The sequence below is a fragment of the Biomphalaria glabrata genome, chromosome 17 (genome assembly GCF_947242115.1).
Source record: "Biomphalaria glabrata chromosome 17, xgBioGlab47.1, whole genome shotgun sequence".
NCBI lineage: Eukaryota > Metazoa > Mollusca > Gastropoda > Planorbidae > Biomphalaria > Biomphalaria glabrata.
In genome coordinates, this window is record NC_074727.1 from 17,568,712 (window position 1) to 17,591,309 (window position 22,598).

General features: G+C 32.6%; 2 protein-coding genes across 6 annotated transcripts in view; one reads left to right on the top strand and one right to left on the bottom strand.

The window, feature by feature from the left end:
• On the bottom strand, positions 1–8,933 carry LOC106051495 (uncharacterized). Its single transcript, XM_013206680.2, has 2 exons — positions 8,258–8,933; positions 1–4,007 (listed from the first exon to the last, which is right to left on the bottom strand). The coding sequence occupies exons 1-2, from the start codon at positions 8,535–8,537 to the stop codon at positions 3,019–3,021; spliced, it is 1,269 nt and encodes a 422-aa protein (XP_013062134.1). The 5' UTR covers positions 8,538–8,933; the 3' UTR covers positions 1–3,018.
• LOC106074197 (uncharacterized) overlaps positions 5,010–22,598 on the top strand; it is a 27,679-nt gene continuing 10,090 nt past the window's right edge. The window contains exons 1-10 of one of the 5 annotated variants that reach the window (XM_056015897.1): positions 5,010–5,265; positions 12,825–13,061; positions 14,637–14,685; positions 15,265–15,362; positions 15,729–16,048; positions 16,421–16,626; positions 17,492–17,666; positions 19,968–20,192; positions 21,647–21,759; positions 22,272–22,374. In XM_056015897.1, the coding sequence (XP_055871872.1) occupies positions 12,901–13,061; positions 14,637–14,685; positions 15,265–15,362; positions 15,729–16,048; positions 16,421–16,626; positions 17,492–17,666; positions 19,968–20,192; positions 21,647–21,759; positions 22,272–22,374 (1,450 nt within the window). In that variant the 5' untranslated portion in view covers positions 5,010–5,265; positions 12,825–12,900. Of the gene's footprint in view, positions 5,266–5,408; positions 5,522–8,996; positions 9,096–9,115; positions 9,271–12,824; positions 13,062–14,636; positions 14,686–15,264; positions 15,363–15,728; positions 16,049–16,420; positions 16,627–17,491; positions 17,667–19,967; positions 20,193–21,646; positions 21,760–22,271; positions 22,375–22,598 lie in introns of those variants that run through there. The other 4 variants (XM_056015896.1, XM_056015898.1, XM_056015899.1 and 1 more) reach the window with 4 other exon arrangements.

Sequence of the window (22,598 nt, forward strand, 5' to 3'; positions counted from 1 at the left end):
CACAATGTGTGATTGATTTAATTAATGATTCATTATTACATCTTATGAAGTATGAGAATGATTAAAAAAATAGTGTTTAAAACTTAACACAAGTTTCTATTTCAATATTTACATAAAATCTACTACATAAACACATTCACTGCAATGTTCATCATTTATTTTCATATGCAAGTGACTTCTATTGAAAGTAAACAATGTCATCAATTTAATTAGTTGTTTTTTTTCGCACTAATGAAATCAACCTTAAAAAATATAACTTTTCTAAAAAAAACTAATTTCTCAAACTATTGAATGCTAAGGAATTAAAAGGTCTATTACCCAATGTAGCCTTTAATTGTTAAATTGACAAGTTTCATGAAACAAATTTTAGGCAGATAATGAATCAATGTGCTATTGATCGTAAGGTCTGAAGGGGAACTTTACTTTTACTATGATCAGAATGAGACATATAAAGGCAATGTATAATTTATTTATATAAATGAACAAAAATGTATGTAATTGCACATTGGAAAAAAAACAACAACTAATTAGTTGCCTGAAAAGTAATAAAAAGTCATGGTCCTCATTTTCCAAGATAATAATAATCTCATTTTTTTTTTAAAGTTATCCCCCTCTAATTACTCTGCTAAACTAATGAGGTAATTTCAATTAAATATTGATACAAACTGCATTTAATTGAAATAACCTCAAGTCATATGTTGGAAGAATAGTGATATAATTTTTACATTTAATTTGGTCCATTTACACATTTTGAAACTAATCTTGTTTTTCTGAAGGAATACTTTATGGACAGTTTTAAGTAATGTCTAGTCTTGTATCAAAGCATCTAAATAACAGTTAAATAAGATATAAACAAATTAGTCAGACTAATGCTGTACTATGTTTCTCTAGCTATAAAATTGTAACATTTATTTGCAACAACTTAAATGAAAATATTGTAATATACATTTATGTCAGAAATACACAAAAATGTGCAGACACACAAACTTATCATAACAAACAGCGAGACATTGTTTGTAAAACTATATCAATATAGGCAATATAGAATAACTTTGGCAGGAAAAGAAAATCAAATCTTTGACTAGACAATAAAAAAATGCTTTCAAACATAACTTAAAACAACAAGAAAATGCTATAAAGTGTTAAAAATAAAGATTTTAAATGAAGGACTTCATGAAACTATACATTGACTTCATTATTAAAGGAATGACAAAATTAATTGCGATGATGGCATACACACATTGAACATATGGTATCATACACACACAGAATAGCAGTAACATTCTCTTTGTAGTGTTCAAATGGCAGTTTCAGATGTTCCTTCAGAAATGAGTATTATGTCCTATCTGAAGACCTATGGCTGGACAGTGGGAATCATTGTTCAAACCCAGAACTAATGAGCTGATAGTCTCGAAAACATACTGAATGACCATACGGCTTACTAATTGATTTTTTTTTTAACTGAAGGGAAACTGTTTAAAATCAAAATATTATTTCAAGAAAGATTAATAATAAATAAGTGCAAATAAATATTTTCTTTTTTGTTTTTATAGTTTTGTGCCATAAATAGCTTTTGTAAACTATTGATTTCATTATATGTTCCATCTATCGAGATAAATCTAAGAAAAACTCATAATCATACATAATAATATATATAGACAGGTTGCATCATAAATTAATTCATTTTTTAACATTATACTTCATCTTAAATAAAAACATAGATCTAGTTGTGATTACTTTTTATAATAACACCAACTGATTAAAGAAACATTAGTCTGCATTAAGATAAGATAAACAATACCGTACAAGAAAAATATACATGTCTAGAGCTAACAAACAATAATCTGATTTTCATAGTCAACCTTATTTCTACATTAGTTTAGGCATTTAAATTCAATAGATACAGTCAAGTAGGCTATATTAAAATTTGACACTTAATATATTTTTTAAGTAATGAAAAAGTCTTCAGTGGCACAATTATCATTAGTTCAGTTAGGTTTATCTAAGCTTGGCATAGTGTGTTATCAATAATTAACTCCAATTCTGATTTAAACTTAAGAGAGAGTTTTTTTTAAACACAGTTAACTTTTGGTAATTTGCAACATATTATTTCTTTGATTGTTGTTATTGTTTTTTTCTGTTGACACATTTAGGGCCATATCATACCTACCAAGTCCTCTCAAGCTCCTATCTATTCATCTACACCAAGATTGACTTTTGTTTTGGGTGTTCATTAAGAAATGAAAATTATTATGTCCCCTAGCATAAGTCTCAATAATTTCAATGTCCAAGGGTTTATGTGACAGATCAAGGACCAACCTTCTATATTTCCTCTGCCCAACAGCCATTAAAGCTGGAAGGGCTAAATAATTCAATTTCCTTACCAGATAACAAAAATTATTAAGAGAAATATCAAAGAAAATATAATGAAATAACACAATGTTCACCATTTCCCTTAACAATTCCATTGTATTCTTCTAATGCTGCTATTAATTATTAGAATATTTATTCCACTATGTGTACTTAGTACTTTTAATTACAGGTACTTTGATTCTTACATAATTAAATAAAAGATAACAATAATACTATTAATGGTAAACTTAGTTTCTTGAGATACTTAACTTAGGGGGAAAAAAACTGTAACAGTGAACACATATGTAAAACTTCAATTTATATATCTCCATTTATACATGAAAGTCAACTAAAACAAACTCCACAATTGAGAACAGATCAATAACATGGCCTGCATAGATTTTTAAAGTCTTTGATTTCCACACATACCAGCTTATATATGCGACAATAAAATTGCTCAAACATTACAAATACACAATACAATGACATGGTAGGACATTAGCCAGATTTTCACTTAATCTGTTTAATAAAGATTATTATTGCTCCATTGTGTTTCAATGCATTAGCTTTCATTAAAATTACAAGATAAATACAACATTTGAAAATTAAAACAACAATGGAACACTGGTAATAATGTCTTTTTTTAAGAAGATGTATGATATAAGGTTAGTTTTTCTTTTGAGAATATGATGGGAAATCTGTGTGATTGTAATCCATGAATGTGTTCACTGTTTGTGCTGGACGCTCCTGAAACTCTTTTAACAACATTTGAATAATTTTATCTGGTTCGTTTCCACTGTGAACAATGATTTTTATCCGCTCACAAGTTTTGCAAGGCTCCTTTTTCGGTGCTGCGAGGTGAATTTTTGATTCAGAGTTAAAGATTTTAGCATAGACCCACATAGAAGCAGCCTGTAAGCCTTCTGCCTGGCACTGTTCCTGATATAAAGAATACATTTTAGATATAGTTAAATCTGGAGGCAAGGTTTGGGCACCCTTCCCCTGCTTTCCCTGTGAACTTGACTTGGGAAATGATTTTATATGTGCCCTGATCCGCTCCTCAACATCTGCAGGTGTTTTATTGAGCGGACCTTTTTTACCTCTGAAGTCTGTTGTTGCTATTGCAGTAATTGGGAGTGCTTTGTATCGTAAGGCATAATCTAACCTTTTATTTGTTATACCAAGCGCAGAAAGAAAAACAGGTTTACACACACGAATTTTCTTATTAGTCAAATGGTAAAGTCTCGATGATGAACGTTTTGCTTTTGAGGAGGAAATTTCTTGTTTTAATCGCCTCTTTCTTTCTTTAATGTCAAGTATAGTTACAGATGAGACGATAAACTGTGTTTGATTATTCCAATCTGCTAATGCATGAAAGTGGTCAAAGATTAATTTCCTCATGTCATGTGTTACATTTAGTGTACAGTTTAACCGACACTTACAGTCAATCGGCTCATATTCTTTTCTACCCACTACCTTCCCTTTTCTAGTCACATATTCTTCACCAGCATTACGTCTCCGTTTGATTTCTGCCCTAGACAATGATGTGCCTATTTGTCTACGCTTCCTTTCCTTTTTTGACTTTTTTTTGGCAGTTCCTATAACTGGAGCTTCAGGCTCTTGTCGTACCACTGGCTCTTGATGATAAGAAAATCCTGAAAAATATTTTTTTGAGCCTTAATGAAGAGATTTTATATTTCATAATGTCTATCAATAAAAAAAATGTAGATGAATTTTTAAATTAAAGTACAATCTAAAATTGACAGGGAAAGAGTGAAGGTTTGGACACATTATAAGCACCTTTACTTTTTTTATCTGTGTAAGGAGTTAGCAATTAATAGACCCTTAATTTCCAAAACATAACATACAATATTACAGAGAATAAATGTATTTCACTTTTTCTCCCTGCCCTTTCAACAGAGATAAGTTTAATACTATAGCTTTTTGTTGGATTACATTACAGCTGCATTGATTCAAGTCAGCAAGTGAAAAGGATTAAGATCAGATCTGATTATGGACTGGAATTGAAAAGAAGAGGCAGAGTTAGTTACTGAAAGACAATCAAGAACTAATTTTCATTCTCCAAAAGAGTCAAACCAAGACTAATATTGTACAGGTATCTGTACTATTAAAACTACAATAAGAAAATACTTATTGTAAAAAAAAAATCTTTGTATTTTTAAGCACAAAGAAAAAAAAAAAGGAGTGAACCCCCCCCCCTTTTTTTTTACCACATATTAGTAGACAGATAAAAAAAAAGTATAGATTATAGATCTATAAAGAAATGCATTAAAAAAAACAACAACTGATTTGCAATACAAATAAGCATGGCAGATAAAGAGTTTAAAAAATGGGGGAGGACATATAACATAAACCTTACACAAAAATCTTTTTTTTTATTTTGTTTTTGTTCTATCTCATTTAAAAGACAATGTCATAGTTTACAATTGACAATGAATATCCTGGATGATGTTTTAACAGCACTTCATTTTATAGGAATAGACAAATACAGTTTCAGGAATTGGTAACAGAAAACTACATCTATAAATATATAAGCTTTGCATGTAATATGATCTACACGAACACACATAGGCTAAAAGCTGTGTTGTTTAATTACTTCCTGGTAAATATCTAAAACTAGGTAAGTAGGTCTATGACTAAAAAAAAATGTGTATCATAATGTCAGCTACTTTTTTATTTATCAAACTTATGTTGTTGCTGTTTTAAAGTAGCATTAAAACTTGTTAGGATATAACTAGCTAACTGGTTTTTAAAAAGAAATATACAGCAGAGATTAAGCCTACCAACAAAAATATTTTACATTAAGATAAATTATGCCATATTATTGATGAGTTGATGGCTCTTTAGTTTAAAATAATAAGTTTCACTGTGTGTTAACTACAATGATTATTGGTAAATTCATATTATATATCTACTACTACACACGCACACACATATATATATATATATATATTTATATATAAATTTATGTTTAGATATACATATAAATCTATATAATAATTAAACTATTGACTATAACTGACATAGCAATTTTGATGTATATATATTAGGGGTGCACCGGATAGCCCTTTTTGATATTCAGCCGGAGCCAGTTATGGCCGGATAGTAAAATATGATATTCAGCTGAAGCCAGAGAACTACATTTCTTGTAAATATCTTGTGTTTCTAAACATTTTGCAAAATTGTTAAATAACATACCTATATTCCTATTAATTTTTTTTTCTTTTATTTACTTATTGTTTTCAACTCTGTTACTGATTGATGAATTAAAGCTTAACAGCATTTATAAACAGAAACAGATAGGTGTTTGTATGTACAACTGTAAAGGGGTGTGTGTGGGAGGGTCAATGTATATATGTAAATGTATATTTAACTAGTTACTAATGTAAATCTCTCAAAAGTAAAGTGCAATCTTTTTTGTAAATTGGGTAGATGTATGTGTTCATGAATTGCAGACCAAGTCATCAGACTTGTAATTATAAGGCCAAGGACCTGTTCTGGTTCTGGCATCAAGGGCTTAATAATGATATTAGCTGTTAGTTAATAGTTGGATGTCAATATTTATTGTTTTAAATTAATTCATTTGTGGCAAAGAATATTTTGTTAATAGTGGGAACATCAAGTATACCTATTTATAGCTTCAACTTTAGATGGTGCAGAAGCATAGATTAAATTGCAGTCTGTAGGCCTACTATTGACTATGTTTAAATCTACAGTTATATAGATATAAGAGCATTGGGAAAGCCAACTCTAGAAGAAGAAAAACTCATCCACATACTCACTACCCAAAAAAATAGACTGATTTTAACAACCTGGTCAGATAGAAGTTGTGAGCCTACATATATAGTCCTAGTGTAGTGTGTATAGTTGATAGTGTAGCCCAACATATGTTTTTTTCCTTGGGCATGATATGCAATAGTGTTGAATGGTAAGGCAAGAAAATAACACATTGGCATGGTCAGTCAAGCATGTAGATCTATTATACCCGTATACTTGTTACAGAGGTCAAGTATTTCTTAACACTCCAGCAAATTTTTTTCTTTGATTGCTAGATCTAAATGTGATTATAATGTAGATCAATTTCTTGTATGCGATTTTAAACTTTACTGTAAGGTTTTCCATAATATAATAAGTCAATAGAATTAAAAATGAAAGAAACTTTCTTTCTAAAGGTTTTAATACAAGGCAAAAATACACACACACACCCATCTTTGTTTTATTTTATTGTGCAAGAATGTATGTAAGAAACATCTCCCTTAATTATTACTGATTTTATCATGGTTTCTGTAACTGTAACAAAAGGGCATGGTAGTAGGTGTGTCGCGTCATGGCCTGATACACAGTGGCTAAGTACGCATTGTAAGTAAAAAAAAAACCAGTAACAACAAGGAGTTACTTGACACTCCCAAATTATTAAGAATATCGTTATCAAATCAAGACACTTAACACCAGAGTAATATTCAAGTTAACACGTAAGGAAAAGCAATTCAATTATAATATTTATATACAGTGTCAGTATGCTAACTTAGAATGTTACCCGTTTAACCATTCTGGCTTAAAAATGATCAATCTCTATCAATAAATTGAGTGTCAAGGACTAACAAAATAATAAAATAAGGAGTTGTCCAGTTACCCACATAGAGGTGTGGCTTGAAGTCAAGCCCCCTAATTAAGATTTACTAACAACAAGTAAACAAAACACGTAAAGTGTGACCTCTAGAGAGTGTCAATATGCTGAGGCCCATCTTATTTGACTTGTGGTCACCTGTCTATCAATTAACTCAATGTGATGGACTAAAAAAATAAAGGAGGGGGGAGTTGTTCATCTCTACCTCTGGAGACATACCTGGTCACGTTGTAGAGGTGTGGCTTGAAATCCAGCCCCCTAATAAAAATTTACTACCAAGTAAACAAACTCAGTTTCCTCATAAGGTGTGACCTCTAGAGATTGTCAATATGGTTACATTAAGCCTACGTCCATCGTATTTGTCAATGAACTCAATGTGATGGACTAAACAAACAAAAAGAGGGTGGGAGTTGTTTACCTCTGGAAATATACCCGCACAGCTAGACTGACGTTTGGTGAGTGTGACGTAGTCAAGGAATATAACATCTTAACATGTTAACTAACCCACTCAAAGGTCAAGACAAACAAAGAGAAAAAATGTGCCAGCCATTGCTGCTCTGTATGTAAAGCGCATTTATAATGTAAAGTTTCATTTCTATTTATATTAACAAGCCTTATCTTTATAATAAAAGATGTTTGGTGCATATTCATATAGGCCCTATTTTTAAGCACAATATTATGTTTTAAATATAAACGTTAATACATTCTATAAAAGACATTAATGGAATGAGGTCCACTTTATATATATATATATTAAATAAGTACAAGGTGTACTTGTAACTATCCAGCCAACTATCCTGCAGTGATATTTGAAATATGGCTGGATAGGGAAAAAGGGTGAATATTCGTCCAGAGCTGGTGCACCCCTAATATATATATGTGTATGGTATACGATATTAGAAACAAGTCTACTTTTCCTGATTAAGTAAGCATTTTTAAAAGATATTTTAATGTGGACTTACATAAATTATAATTGTAGAGATGAAGATTTAGTGTATATAAAAGATTAGTTTGAAGAGTGGGGACAAGTGCCTAAAAATTAAATATTAAACTAGATTTAGTTATCTTACTTTGGCATGATCAGATGATGATTTTGAATCTATCCAATTGTAAAAATAAAATTGTAACGTGAAATGTGACTGTTAGTGTTAGAAGCTAGATTAAAACTTCTGCAGATGAAATCAAATGTTTTTTAATATCTAGATCTATTTCTTCTTAATTCATTACATATTCTTAAGATCACGAAATGAAAAATACCATTGATGCTATTATTGACATTGAATGAGCCTCCTTGTCCCACCATTGGGCCCATTCCTGGTGGACCCAATGGTGGCAAACTTGTTAAATTATCCAAGTGATTATGATGATGTCCATGGTTGACATGATTATTTCCAGCATTGACATGAGTGTGCATAGTGTTACTTGTATTCGTGACTGTTGATAATGGAATAGTAGGATGATGATACGAAAACCCCGTTGGCGTTGGAGTCGGTTCTAGACAGTAGTCGCTCATTCCTACCATAAAGTTGAACGACATTTTGTGCTGCTTAGCGATGCTATTTACTATTTAGACTCTAGACAAGAAAGATATGTTGTTCTGAATTTTATTTTTTAAAAATATCCAGATTCTAGATCTATTTGTTTGGCTTTATTTTCTAAAGGGGGGAAATGCAAGTAGGCTAGATCTAGATCTATCTAGTACATCTAAGATGTCATCTATGATCTATTCTAGATCTCTAGATTCTAGTCTTGATAATTGATATGATATGATTGCAGCTTGGCCTACTTCCTCTTAGTTATCCTAGGGGAAGTAATTTCGTAAATATTGACAAGGAGAAATAACTCAGCTCCCCTGTTGACCTAATTACAATTTTATTTAGATCATATATGTATTCAACACAAAGTTAATATTTGTTTTCAATTAACAAAAACATAATCTAATCATGTATATTTTGTACTTGAATATTTTAAAGATTTTTACATCTCACTATCACAATGATAACGATAAATTCATAATATGGATCTAGATCTACTAATTTTTGCACGAAATCTCTTTTTTAAGAGATAGAAATATGCAGATTTTTCGGTAGAATGTGTAGGTGGCCTACTATTTTCTCCGTATTTTTTTTTTTAATTAATAAAATAGTCTCGTCTTAAAACTTGTTTACGAGTCTAGAATCTAGATCTACATTCTAGTTAGATTTGATTTAAAATTAAATAGACTGAGGTATAGATCTAGACAAGGATGTCAACATGTTGAGTTTTTACAGGTTTATAATTTTTCTACACTCACTACTACTTTAACTTACGGTAGTAGTGTAGTAGTAGTAGTATATATTAGTATTAGTACTTACTTACTTAGTCTTAGTTATAAGTCTTATACTAGCTAGATTGCTGCTAGATCTACTAGTCTACACTACACTGACTACAGTCACTGAGTGATTGATGTTTGACTTGACTTATGACTTATTATATTTATAACTTACTCTTAGTCTTAGATCTATAATTCTATACTCTAGTCTCTACTATAATCTCTATCTAGATCTATGTACTTTACTAAATTACTACTTATAAAAATTTAATTAATATTCTTATATTAAGTTATACTTATAATATATCACTAAATAATAATATCTAGACAATCTAGTCTCTAGAGTCTAGACCTTACTGTCTTTACTTTACATTGATAGATCAATCACATCAATCAATCTAGATTTTATTAGATTTATAATTAGATCATCATCTTAATTAAGTTAATTCTTATAATTATAATAGATCTAGATAAACTCTAGATCTATCTAAATCTAGACAGTCTAGATCTTATTTATCATTTTATGACACTGACAGTACACTAAGTTGGAGTGCATTACAACAAACACACTATAGACTATAATAAATAAATTATGTTTTTTATATAGCACTACTTTCATGCTTATAGCATGCTCAGAGCGCTTTGGTCCAATCTCAGTTGTGGACCAATGGGGGGGGGTGGGGGGAAGGGGTATCTAGGAGAAGGTTTTTCCGTGCTGCCTTCAGGCGCTCAGTAAACACAACTCTGCCCGAGTCGGGTGTCGAATCTCGAGCCCCCTTCATAGGTAGCCAAGCCAATTTCTAGCGCACTTAGCCTCTTGACCACACTTCCCACTACTTCTATACTACTATAGAGTTTAGTTATCATTACTTGGATCTAGATCTCTAATCTAGTAGAGGTCCAGGATGACCATATAACATAGTCTAGATAAATAGTAGAATAGATAGAATAGTTACAGGTAGAACAACTGGAGTTAGACTAGTTAGAGTCTACATTACTCTAGATCAGTAGATGAATAGATCTAAAGTCTCATTATCTCATCTGTCTCTTGATTTTGTCATAGATTTTCCACATTGTACTCATGACAGCATAAATCTAGTTCAAACAGGTTTTTCTCTCTTTTAGTGATCCACCATCTCTTATTATGTTTGAGCCTAAGTATTTAAATGGTGAAACTTTTATTTGGCTATTCAACTATATTATATGCATCATCTCATATTATCTCTACCACAAACTAGTACTTTGCTTTATTCTGCACTAGTTTCCATGCCAACTGCTCTAGGTGCATTATCCAGTATCTAGTACCTTGTCTTCATTTTTTTCCAAAGATGTTTATATCATCAGCACACCTGATATTCTTGTAGAGTTTTCTTCATTATATTATTTATGCTCTAGAAATATGCTAAAAAGTAACATGAGAGAGAATGCTTCCTTGCTGCACTCCTATGGATGTCCTTAAACTTTCTCCAATTTGATTGTTCAGAAGTACTGAACATGAGCCATCATGTTTAAAGAGTTATGTTGGCATGGTATCAATTCTAGGCAACATGTCACCTTTAAGCAATCTTATTGCTTACTCTACTTCGGACTCAAGTCTTGGAGAATGGCAGATGTCTTTGTTGTCCCAGGGTGTTTTGTTGATTAGACTGTAGTTGTGCAATACTCTGTCCACCTTCCAAGTTCATCGTCTTTAGTCAGAAGATATTCATCGTTGTTTTCCATCACTATGATTCTGTCTTGTTTTGTGTTGGTTAGTTTTTCTTCTTCTTCATTCTCATTTTACATGGAGGATTCAGATCAGTATCCTATATCTGAGATGAACCAGGCAGTTCTCCGTATAGTTTTTCTTCTATAGGAGAGTTTTGGGGCTAGAGTCTTGTTCGGGCCTCTTGATATAGTACGCAGCTTTGAAGGACATGGTCATTCCCTGGTGATGCTCCACAAGGGCAGGTTTCGCTAGTCTCAAATTTTAGCTTTGTTGGCTAGTGCTTTTAGTGTTTCATATGCTTTTTTTTTTTGGAATTGACATCTTTCAATCTACTGTCAGTTATAGTGCACTGGTCACTGATCCATTTTTCTTTTGCTGACTTTATTTTCATGCATATTTCTTAGTTCATTGAACTGTATTGTTCTGCCAGCAAGGCATTAACCCAATAGTGCATCTTTTATGTTTAAGTCCTACAACAGGATAATGCATTGGGGCACTAACAACAGTTTTTTAAACTTTCATATACAAAGAGCTTATTATGTCTCATTTTGAATTAGAATTATAGCCTGGTGACTTTTTTTTTTGTGAAAGCCGAATGTGTATTGTTTTTTTAATTATTTTTTATATAATTTTTCAAATTAACAAGCCCATAGCCCCAGTGTATAAGCCCCAAGCTGGGAAAATGAGTATTTTTAAAGCTTTTTTTATTCTTAAGGTATTTCACTCCCACAGTGGCTTCAAACAATTCAACTTTTGAATATTTGATTTTTTCAATTCATATTCAATGCAAGGGTTTGTTGGCTTGTGATTCTTTTTTATCTCAATTTCACAGTCATCACAACCATGTCATGTTCACTGCCTATGTCAACTCCAGGGATAGTTCTGGTTTTAGCTTTGTTGATGCTAGATTTGAACCTTAAAGGAAACAGGATATAGTTGATTTGACTGTATGTTTTATAAACTGGTGCATGGCACATAGTTATTCTGGATGGTTTGTCTGTGAATAGGGGACTAGCTATGTTGAGTTTATAGCAGCTGGAAAAATCTAAAAGCCTTATTACTCTATTGTTAGTTTCTCCTAATCTAAAACATCCAGTGGTCAAATGCTTGGCATCCAGTTTCCTATTATAATAAGGATATCCTTTTTCAGAACTTCTTTAATGCATTCAACTATTTCGTTGTAGAAGCGCTCTAGTACCTCATCTCCATACACTTTTATGCCTTTTTAAATGTTGATTCTGGTTTTGATTGACCCTGAATATTTGATTTCCTTGGTACTTACCATATGTTGTGGGCGTTCCCCTATCTGTAACTTGGGGAGGCGCTTGATGGGAGAACCACAACTCAACACGATATAGATAAGTTGAGTTTAAGTCTCTAATCAAATACATGACTAGATATATTAACACATGGTTATATTGAATGCCTTTCAAATGTTCAAATTCAAATGAAAAAAAAGGGAGTTAAATAAATGTCCCAAAAGTAATGTTCATGTTCAATAATAGTTTTGTTAATTTTCCAAATTTATAACAGACTTTCATGTAATACTTTTTTAAAGATGTTTGATTGTTATAGTTATTCATGAGTAAAGTTGACTGTTTGCTATATCTCAATTTTCTAAAAATTTTTTTTAGTGAATAAACCTTTCTGAACAATTTACCTGTCTATCAAACTTTCCTGTATTTAATAATAAAAATAGGTACAGCCATATTTACACTAACATGCGCGCACACATAATTATTTATTAAATATATTTATTTATATTTATCTTAAGATGAATACATTTCTGTTGTGGGTGATTATAGGTTCATGGAATAATCATCCTATTTAGATATCTGAAGTTTCCTTCAGCTTTGATACACTGATCGCTGTCCTTGTCAAATGGATGGAATCAATCATGGACAGCGCCTTCTTTTGGCGCTGTCACAAGAGACATTGGAAAAGAGTGATGCAGCTGATATCAGTATGGCCCCTATTGTGTTTACTTTAGGTGGAATCATATGCCTTATATTTCTAGTTCTTCTTTGTGTCTGCAAAGATGGGTAAGTGTTTAAGTTTTCATTCTTTGACTTTTATGTGAGACAGTAATTAAGTAAAAAGTAAACTAAAGTGCCATTTTAAGACCTTTTTTGCAGTTTATAGGGCAGATAATGCCAGATGGTTTGAGGTTGTCATGTTTTCAGTACAATGACCAACCACCTTGACTTCCCCTAACTAATGTCAAGGTATACATTAGAGTTGGATGGACTCAATGTCCTCCTAAAAATCCTTAAGCTTATGATCCCAGTCTTCACCCAGATTCAAACCTCTCAGTTCGGAAGCCAAGAGCTCTTCCTCTCAGCCCTCACAATAATATATATAAAGTAAAAATTGAAACCATTCTTACATGTTACATAAAATATATATATATAATACGTTTGTGACCAGACAGGTTTTAAAATGTGCCTAATTCAACATTGTACACTCTTCACCATGAGAATTGTAAATTCCATATTTATAAAAAAAAATTTTCAAAATCAAACAAGAGGATTTTATTTTAAAGCAATTATTTTATAAATCTGATTCTAAGGTTAAGAAGTTTACATGCAAAAATAATTAACGTTTATTGAACAAACAGCTGAATATAAGGTTAGGATTAAATAATGTCATCAGAATATACACACGCAGAAGAAGGAAGATGTAGACCACCAGTAAATATTCAAATATTACAAATTTAAACAAGAAGAACACTATTAGAAAATTGAGTTGTTGTCTATTAGAAGCCACTTCATTATTGCTGATAGTATTTTAAATTCAACCACTCCAATTAATTCTCATTGGCTTTTTTTTTTTTTTCGTTTTTTCCCTTATAAGCTTGTTTGTTTGTTTTACATGTTTCGGATGTTCCTTCAGAATTGAAGATAGTTTACTTCCTAGTCCAAACCTCCTGCAGGACGACGGGGGATGGGAGCGGACAGGGTTTGAACCCGGGACCATCGATAAATCCAAACGACAGTCCAGCGCACAAACCAGGCAGCCATCCTAAACTTGTTCATGTTGTAAGATATTTATAAGGGATGAATAATGTTCATTCCTAAGTTATCCAAAAATGGATGCTGAGAATCTCAATTTTTGCACTACTATATCTGTTAATTTTCTTTTTCCTTTAGTTTTGTTTCTGAGGACCTCATTCTCTGGGTTTTTTATTATTATTATTATTTAACTTCATGCTCTATTTTATGGCACATTGAATTTGTTAAGTGAAAAAAAGTATGTCTCATTCTCTTGTGAGTGCATTTGTCTGTTTGTATTGATGAATTGTGATGTAACCGTAAGTAGGATTGATGCAAATGAGTGGGTTCGAATTTGTGTATAATTATAGTACTAGACCAATCAGAGTTAGTTTGACTAGCTGTCTGGAGTTACACCCTATCAACACCCTTTTTTTATTCAACATTTTTAAAAATATATAGTTGAAGATGAAAATAAGGATTAAGTTATTTGTTACTTTTTATCCTCATTCATAAATTGTCCTTTAGTTCTGCTCATCAGCTCATTAATCCAACATTCCATTCAAATTGTTTACCATTGTCACTTCAATCATCTAACGATGCTCATTCAATTATAATTTGTTTCAGAGAGAAAAAAGAGGAGGACATTTCTCTTCAAGAAAGAGGACAAGTCAATGTAAGACACATTAAAATATATTTTTTGTCCTGTTTGTTGAATATTGGATGTTGTGAAGTGCCTTACATCTTTGTTTTGGCTAATTACATTACATAGGACTGTATAGTACTGTATCAAGTTAATACTGTACACCCCCCCCTTTTTTTTTATATTCTTAATGATAGGACATCTTTGACAAAGTTACGAAAAGGAGATCCTGATATGAAAATGTGTATAATTACAACTAAATAGAAATTAGTAGAACATGTCTCAGTTACTTTGTTTGGCAGTGACAACTAGAAAATAATGTATAGAAAAAAAAATGCTGGTATGAAAGAGATTTAAGATCCTAAGTGAATTCATATTAACCTTACAAATAATGCATGCATGTTCCATACCAAAAACAAAAAATATTGGATTTTCTCAAAAGGAATGTTTATTTGAGTTTATATTAACCTCCATAATGAATGCTGACAGTTTCAATCTACATGTATTGTTTGTTAAGTTTTTTGTTCAATTGATAGAAATAATTTTACTGTGAATGGAAAAAAAAATGTTTTTGAAACATGAAATCACATTTTATCTGATGTATTTCTCTAGGTCACGCCATTATTAGAAGAGACAGAGGAAAAGGTCAAGCCAGCTAATGATGCAGTGACTAACTGGACTAATGGAGGTCCTAAATCTCCAAACACTGGGTTAGAAATGCTATATTTAGCCATTACAAAACTAAATTGTGTTGTTTAATTATCATAGTAGTGTTGATGTTTTTTTTAAGTCAGTGCAGCAATCAATAATAATGCCAACATTGTTAAATGAAATTTCTATAGAAAATGTAAATATGTCACTTTGTTTTGTCATGTGAAACTTGAGGATACTTAAACATTTAAAAAAAAAAAGAAACACATTTTTTTTATCTTCATTGCTTAATTGTAGTGAAATACTTAGGGCCTATCCTAGTGCTGCAGAGGAAATCATCATTCGATTTTCTGAGTATTTGTTTATTTTTCTTATTTTTTTTTTAGTTAAGGTATAAACTGATGGAATATTTTGTAATCTTGTAGCCACAGCAGACAAGCTAGTGCTGGTTCAGTCAACATGAGACCTCAGAGTCTGAGAGAACTTCCTGAGCCCCCAGTCTCCAACCACACCAGAAATACCTCCATGTCAGGGATGGAAATGCCTAGCTCTTCAGTAAAAAACAATGGTGCCACAGATGGACCAGAGTATGCATATCCGCATCATGTTCCCTTGTTCAAAAACAACCAGAACAATCGTGGCTCATCAGGAATGGACTCCAGTGGGGCAGCTAGTGGTGAGAACAAGGTCAAGTCTCATTCCGAAGGATATGACCATTTGGGAGTCAAGTCTTCCAGACCTACTGGTAACTTAATACTATTACATTTTATATACTAATATAATGATTAACTCTCTAAAAATTCTTGTATTAATTTTTTATTGTTATATTCTGTTTCCATAACACCATTTATATCAAAACAGAATCGTAATTTTCAAAAAAGACATTGTAGCAAATATTTATAGTCGAGAGTTTGCAAATGTGTTCAAATAAATATTGTTGGTCAAATGAAAATTATTATCCTACGCAAGTGACAGCCATGGGCTTTTTACAAATTTGTTTTATTTACACAGTTAAAATAAAACTTAAATTTATAATCCCATTTGTTTTAGAAGAGTCTCTATTTTCAATTACACGAAAATAAAGTAAATAATTTTTGTCTCACTTTGTCCTTTGCAGACTATGACACATTTGTTGACCCAGTTGGTGCAGAAGAAGTGGAGACACCTGTATCTGAAACAGGAAGTGCTAGGGATGGCCATTTCTCTCGTTTTAGAGAGGAGATCTATGCGGTTGTCAGGGATGTGGGTTCAAGCAAAAAGCAAAGCTCATTCAATAACTTCATGTCTGCACCATCATCTAGTGGAGTTGATCACTACAGCCTGGTGAGTAAATTCTCTGTACTTGTAAATAACAATCAAACCTAATTCCATTTTTAAAATTTTATAATTAACACTTATTGTCATATAATAAAAATATGTCAAGGTATCCAAACTTCAACATATTGTTTACTTCAGATTTAGTCTCACAACTACTGTATTATTAAAAATAGTCCAGGGTAAAATAATAATTTAATCAAACTATGCAGTGACTGTCATTGAGAAGGTATATTTACATCTTCACTTTATAAAGAGTAGAGGAAGAATTCTAAAACCTATCTGTCCATAAGTTTTAAGCTCTATGTTGAATCTATTTATGTGGATTTGTTATTGAAAGTAATTTATTATCATGTATTCTTTTTTTAAATATCTGTGTTTTCATTTTATTATTTCAATATTGATTATTACAATAGTAAATTCTTTAAAGAGGATTTATGTTGGTTCTTCACCAATTAAAATATCCCCGGCTACATTTGGTAATTGTGTCTATGTCTAAAAGCACTAAATTGTACAAACCACACAACACTATTGACATACCCATAAAACAAGGCAATCGCAATAATTGTTAGGCTACTAAAGATAGTCTCAGGTTCAATTCTTATGACAGCTGGGATTTTGAATAGTCTTCCCAATTGTAATGAGTACATGAATTCTGTTTTGAAGAATAGATGTAGAAGCTTAACAGTCTTGTATAGTGATAAGTATTATATAGTGATTACCACAAATAAATATAACTTCACCTTCTGTTGAGACTATTAGTTATTGAAAGGAAATTTTATAATACTCAGTTATTTTTAATAACATAATAATTTTATAACCTGGACTTTTTTTTTCTTCTTATCCTTGAATTCTTGTTGCATTCTGAAATAAGGTGAAAGATGAAGATCCTTACAACTCAATACTTGATTCAGATGGAACAGTCTCTCCAGCAGCTTCTCGTCTCATCAACAAGCAAAATGCTAATGATTTGGATGACCCTTACTCTACCTGCCAGGATTCTGGCGGTGGATTTAAAAGTTTGATGGAGGAGATTGGAGCAGTTGGGGGTGAGGAGACAATATTTAAATATGATCCACACATCTTAACTGCCAGATATCTGTAGTGTGTAGACTTGAATCATTCCTATTTCCAAAATAACTATAAAAAAAAATTCTAAAAACAAACACAATAAAATTAATGCAATAAATCTATATGACACAACCCTGCCATCCTCCTTTTTTTCTTAACGCGTCCACCCCATCCTTTTTTTTTTTCAAATGTATTCTTTTATTTGATGTCAATACTAAGTGAATGCTCGATACTAAGTGTGTATGCTAAGAACTAGATGTAGATAGCCAGTTAAACTCTGGGCACACATTATCCTAAACTTGCACTACAAGCAATTTTTACTCAATATTATGAAAATGAAAAAAAAAGTCTTGTGCTTGTGACAGGTTTTGGCGTGTGACGTGCGTTTGGCTTGTTTAGTGTCTAGGGGATGATTATTTTTGAAGCTATCACACACCGACCCACCAGCATATAAATCGGGAGCAGGCACGCAGCGAGAAAAGCAATGAAAGAGAGATGCAAAGTTAAAAATTGAAGAATATTTATTTACATAAATATTTACATAGAAGAATAAAAAGGGGGAGTGTTTGCATCAATCTCTAATCAATACTTTATTTAATCATCACTCTTGCACTTAATAAGAGAGTATGTCACTTTTGTCCTCTGACTTAGCTGGTTGTCCTGGCTTGAGGTTCTGCAGCTGGAGGTGGCACTCTAACGGGTAAAGGGTCGCCGGTGATTCGGTTCTTGTGGAGTCTCAATCCAAAGTTCTGATATCTTCGTGGGCACAGTAGGGCGGGTGGCCGGCTACCGTGGGCACACATGTACTGCGGGCAGAGCTGATTTGTCATGGGCAGCGTGGTTAGCAGGATATGTCCAGTGAGTTTCTGAGGGTGTGGCGAAGCTATGACGTCTCGCACAGACAATGAATCTATTGGGGATGTCGTACCTAACAAGTTGACAGGCGGGCTGTCGAATAGGCAGGCAAGTAGAGCCGATAGCGCCAAGTACTAGGTCGCAGTGCTGAATAGCACCAAATAAAGTAGTTGATTGATGTGGAATAAGTAGGCAAGTGATCCGATAAATAGTTGAGTAGATCCCAGTAGGCAGGAGATGATACTCAATGACAAATAGGCAGACATCTGAGGGAGGCTGTGGATAAACAAAGACAATTTAAGACATGTCTCTCATGCATCTTATTGATGCCCTTAACTGAGGTGCATTGGTCAGATTGGAAAATTGCTTTTGAGCACAATTGGGAGATGATGACAAATGGGATTTGGAAAATAGATGGCTGATAGTAGAAATATAAAAATGTACATAAAAGGGGAAATAATATCTCAAATAAGTGGAAAGAGAAAAGAGGGGGTGGACGCTGGTCAGCGACCATGCCGCTATTGTTTACACATGGCCGTCGGCCATAAGCAAAGGAGCAAGCTTGAATGGGGAGAGCGTCCGTTCAAGGGGCGCAACTCTCTTCAAAGTAGGATGACTAAAGGGAAGATAATTCATATCTCTTTTCTAAGCGCAGTCTTAATACGCTAGTAAAATTATCAAGGCGGTCAGCCAAGATAAAGAGAATAAAATAAGATATATATGGTTGCATCAACGATCAATTGAGCAACGTAGCATTAATAGATTAATGCAATATGCCATGTTTATGTTTTCTACTTAGAAATATACACAAAGTAATTAAGATGGAACTGTGATTAAGTTCAGCTTACCACCAGGTATTCCTCTAAGAGTAAGAGTGAATGAAATAATCCAGACTCGACTAGTCAGCAAGAATGAGAAGTGAGAGAGTGTCTGTCCCGCCTTACTCTACCTTGTAAAGGGGAGATAAGTGAAAGCCGTGGCCTAGTTGTCCCCAAGGTGGTGGACTCAGTCTAGTGAGAAGAGGAAAAGGTGGGGCGATTGATGAAATTGGGGAAAGAATGGGAAAATAATTCAAATAAAATAAATAAATAATAATAATTAATGCTGTGATAAAATTGAGTGACTCTGACAGCAAGCTTTTGACTTGTCACAGGGCTCCTGAAAAGCCTTTTTCCTTATTACTTATAGTTAGCTGTTAAGTACGATAAATGTATGGATGTTCATTACTCAAATACCTCTTTTTTTTTTTACTTTCATGTGCGCTATATTTTTATTTAAATGAAATTTTAAACATTTCATTAGGAGAAATTGTTTTATCATAGTTTATTACAAAATTTCATTTACTTTTCTCTTGAATCAGCTAACTCTTTTGTTACCATAATATTTTTAGACATCTTTCACATTGGTTAATGACTTATCTTCAGGTCTATCAATGCAACAACAGCCTTTGCCTGACTATGGAGATAGCAATGATGAGTATGCTATGGTGGATAAGTCTGGCAGAGTCCACAAAGAGGAAAGAGACAAACAGTTCTTGTTGACAAGAAATGAACCAGACGAGGAGGACATACGTCCACCTGAACCTCCAAGGCTGTACAATGAAGAGGTAGACACATTCCAGGTGATCACATCCTCAGGACACAGAAAAGGTGAGCCTGTTTCTAGGTCATCTTGTGACATGGTTACTAAGTGAAAGAGTTAAAATGAAGGTCTTAAGTGTGATTGATATTAATGGCTTGGGTTTTAGGATATCAGGACATCTGAAGGAGAGTGAAAAGGCAGCTAGTTGCTCTGTTTGCCACATTGTATGCCTGACATTGAAAACTGGTTCACTTTAAATAACCTGACTGATAAAGATTTTAAAAAAAGACTTGACATTTCAACTTTTTATAACTGTTAACATTATAATTGAAAAGTATTTCAACCAGTTTAGGTTAAAACTTTTGTTAATATCTAAATAGTTAATTTGTCAGAAATCTAGTAACTATGATCCACACAAAAAGTAACTCAAAAGATAACCATCTTAAAATAAAGTGGCCTCATTGAAATCAATTTTCAACTATGTGACATAAACTGAAAATAATTTAGTTTGTTGGTCTTTTAATGGAGTGCAACCATTTACATGTGAGACAATGTGAGGTTAAACCTTATACTTGCATAGAGCTTCATAATGCATTTATTACAGAAACAGGGGAATTGGAAATCATCTTCCTTTTATGAATTTTGTGTTTCAATGTTTCGATGTCTAATCTCCACACATGTTTAATTTTTAGTTGGCACTAGCTCTGCGCATAGAAATATATATATATATATATAATATATATATATATATATATATATACACATACTGGAACAACTTATAGATTTAATGAAGTGCAAAGTTTTGGTTGAAACAGGGTTGTATTATACAACTATTATCAGCAGTATAAAAATAGCCTAAATCTTTATTATAAGCGCAATAATTATAAAACTATTTTTTGGTATAATTATAAGTGTTTCTATTATGGCAGGTGGCCAAAATGATGACATTTTAAATTTAAAGTTGTTTTAAGTATAGCTTATTTAGGCATTTTGATCAAAAGAAATGTCCCTTGGCTTCCAAACTGGGGGTCAAGGGTTCGAATCCTGGTGAAGACTGGGATTTTAATTTTAGGATCTTTGGGTGCCTCTGAGTCCACCCAACTCTAATGTGTACTTGACATTAGTTAGGGAATAGTAAAGGCAGTTAGGCGTTGTGCTGGCCACATGACACCCTTGTAAGTCATAGGCCACAGAAACAGATGACCTTTACATCATCTGCCTTATAGACCACAAGGTCTGAAGGGGGAACTTACTTTTTTTGGGCATTTTGATCAAAACAAATGTCCCTAAAAAAACTAACTCAAAAATTTGAAGCAATGAGATGTTGGCCATAGATCAGTGAAGCCATCAACAAAAAATAGATATAGATTGAGTGCAACGACATACTTTCAAAATTGATGATCATAGTTTTTACACACATATAAATTTGTCTTTCACCAAAAGAAACCAATTCCTGTTGACCCGGCTATATATTTCTATGTCTATAGCTCTGCAATAATCATTGTGTATTAATTGTTGTCAGAGCACAAGTATTCTAAAGTGACAGCCAGGGAATCGCTAGCCAGCATGACAGAAAGAAATGCTCTCAATCCCTATGAAATAGTCTCAGACCTGCCAGAGAACATGTACGCTACAGTGAGTAGAATAGTGCTTTCATTTGTATACTTAGTATAATGATTCTGAGTTCTGTAAAAACCTTCAGTATTACACATGAGAAAAAAAAAGATGCATAATGTACATCAACAAAAACATAAGTAAATCAACAAATAATGAGAATTTTAGTCTCAACCATATATAAAAAATGTGTAGGCCTATTAAACTATATATGTCTTTCTTCCCTTTCTTAATAGACTGTATTTTCTGACTAAGGAAAAAACAACTTTTGCTGTATATTTACTTGTATATTATATTGACTGTTGATTTAACTGTATACTTTTTATTGAAATAGGCCAACTTTGTAGCATGTGGATTGTAAATGCTTGCTCTCATGTGGCAAAATATGTAGGTCACAGCTGAGAGGCTGTGTAGCCACGGGAGATACTACACTCCTCATTAATCTTCAGACTCAAAGACAAGCCTTATTAATATTATTATTATACCTAAATGCTCTCGGATGAAAAGATGTTAATATTTTTCTTTCCTTGTAGGTAGAAGGTGGTTCTGGGGATGGCGTTGTTCTGAGAAATAATACTGCAGCTTCCCACCCTGAGCAGAGGCTAAGTCAGCTCAGTGATACTTACGCTGAAATTGGTTTGTGCCTTTTTTTTTTAATATTGTCTACCCTTTTTAATGGGCTATTTGAAAAGTTATGTCACCAGTTTTAAGCCTAATCTTGTAAATCATGTTTCTGTGGTGACAGCTTTTATTTTTAGCCAAAATATTTTGAATAAAAATGTAAACAATTTTACTGCATAGTTTCCTTTATTATCTCAGGAAAAAAAAACACCACTGATACCAGTACTATGCATTTTCTA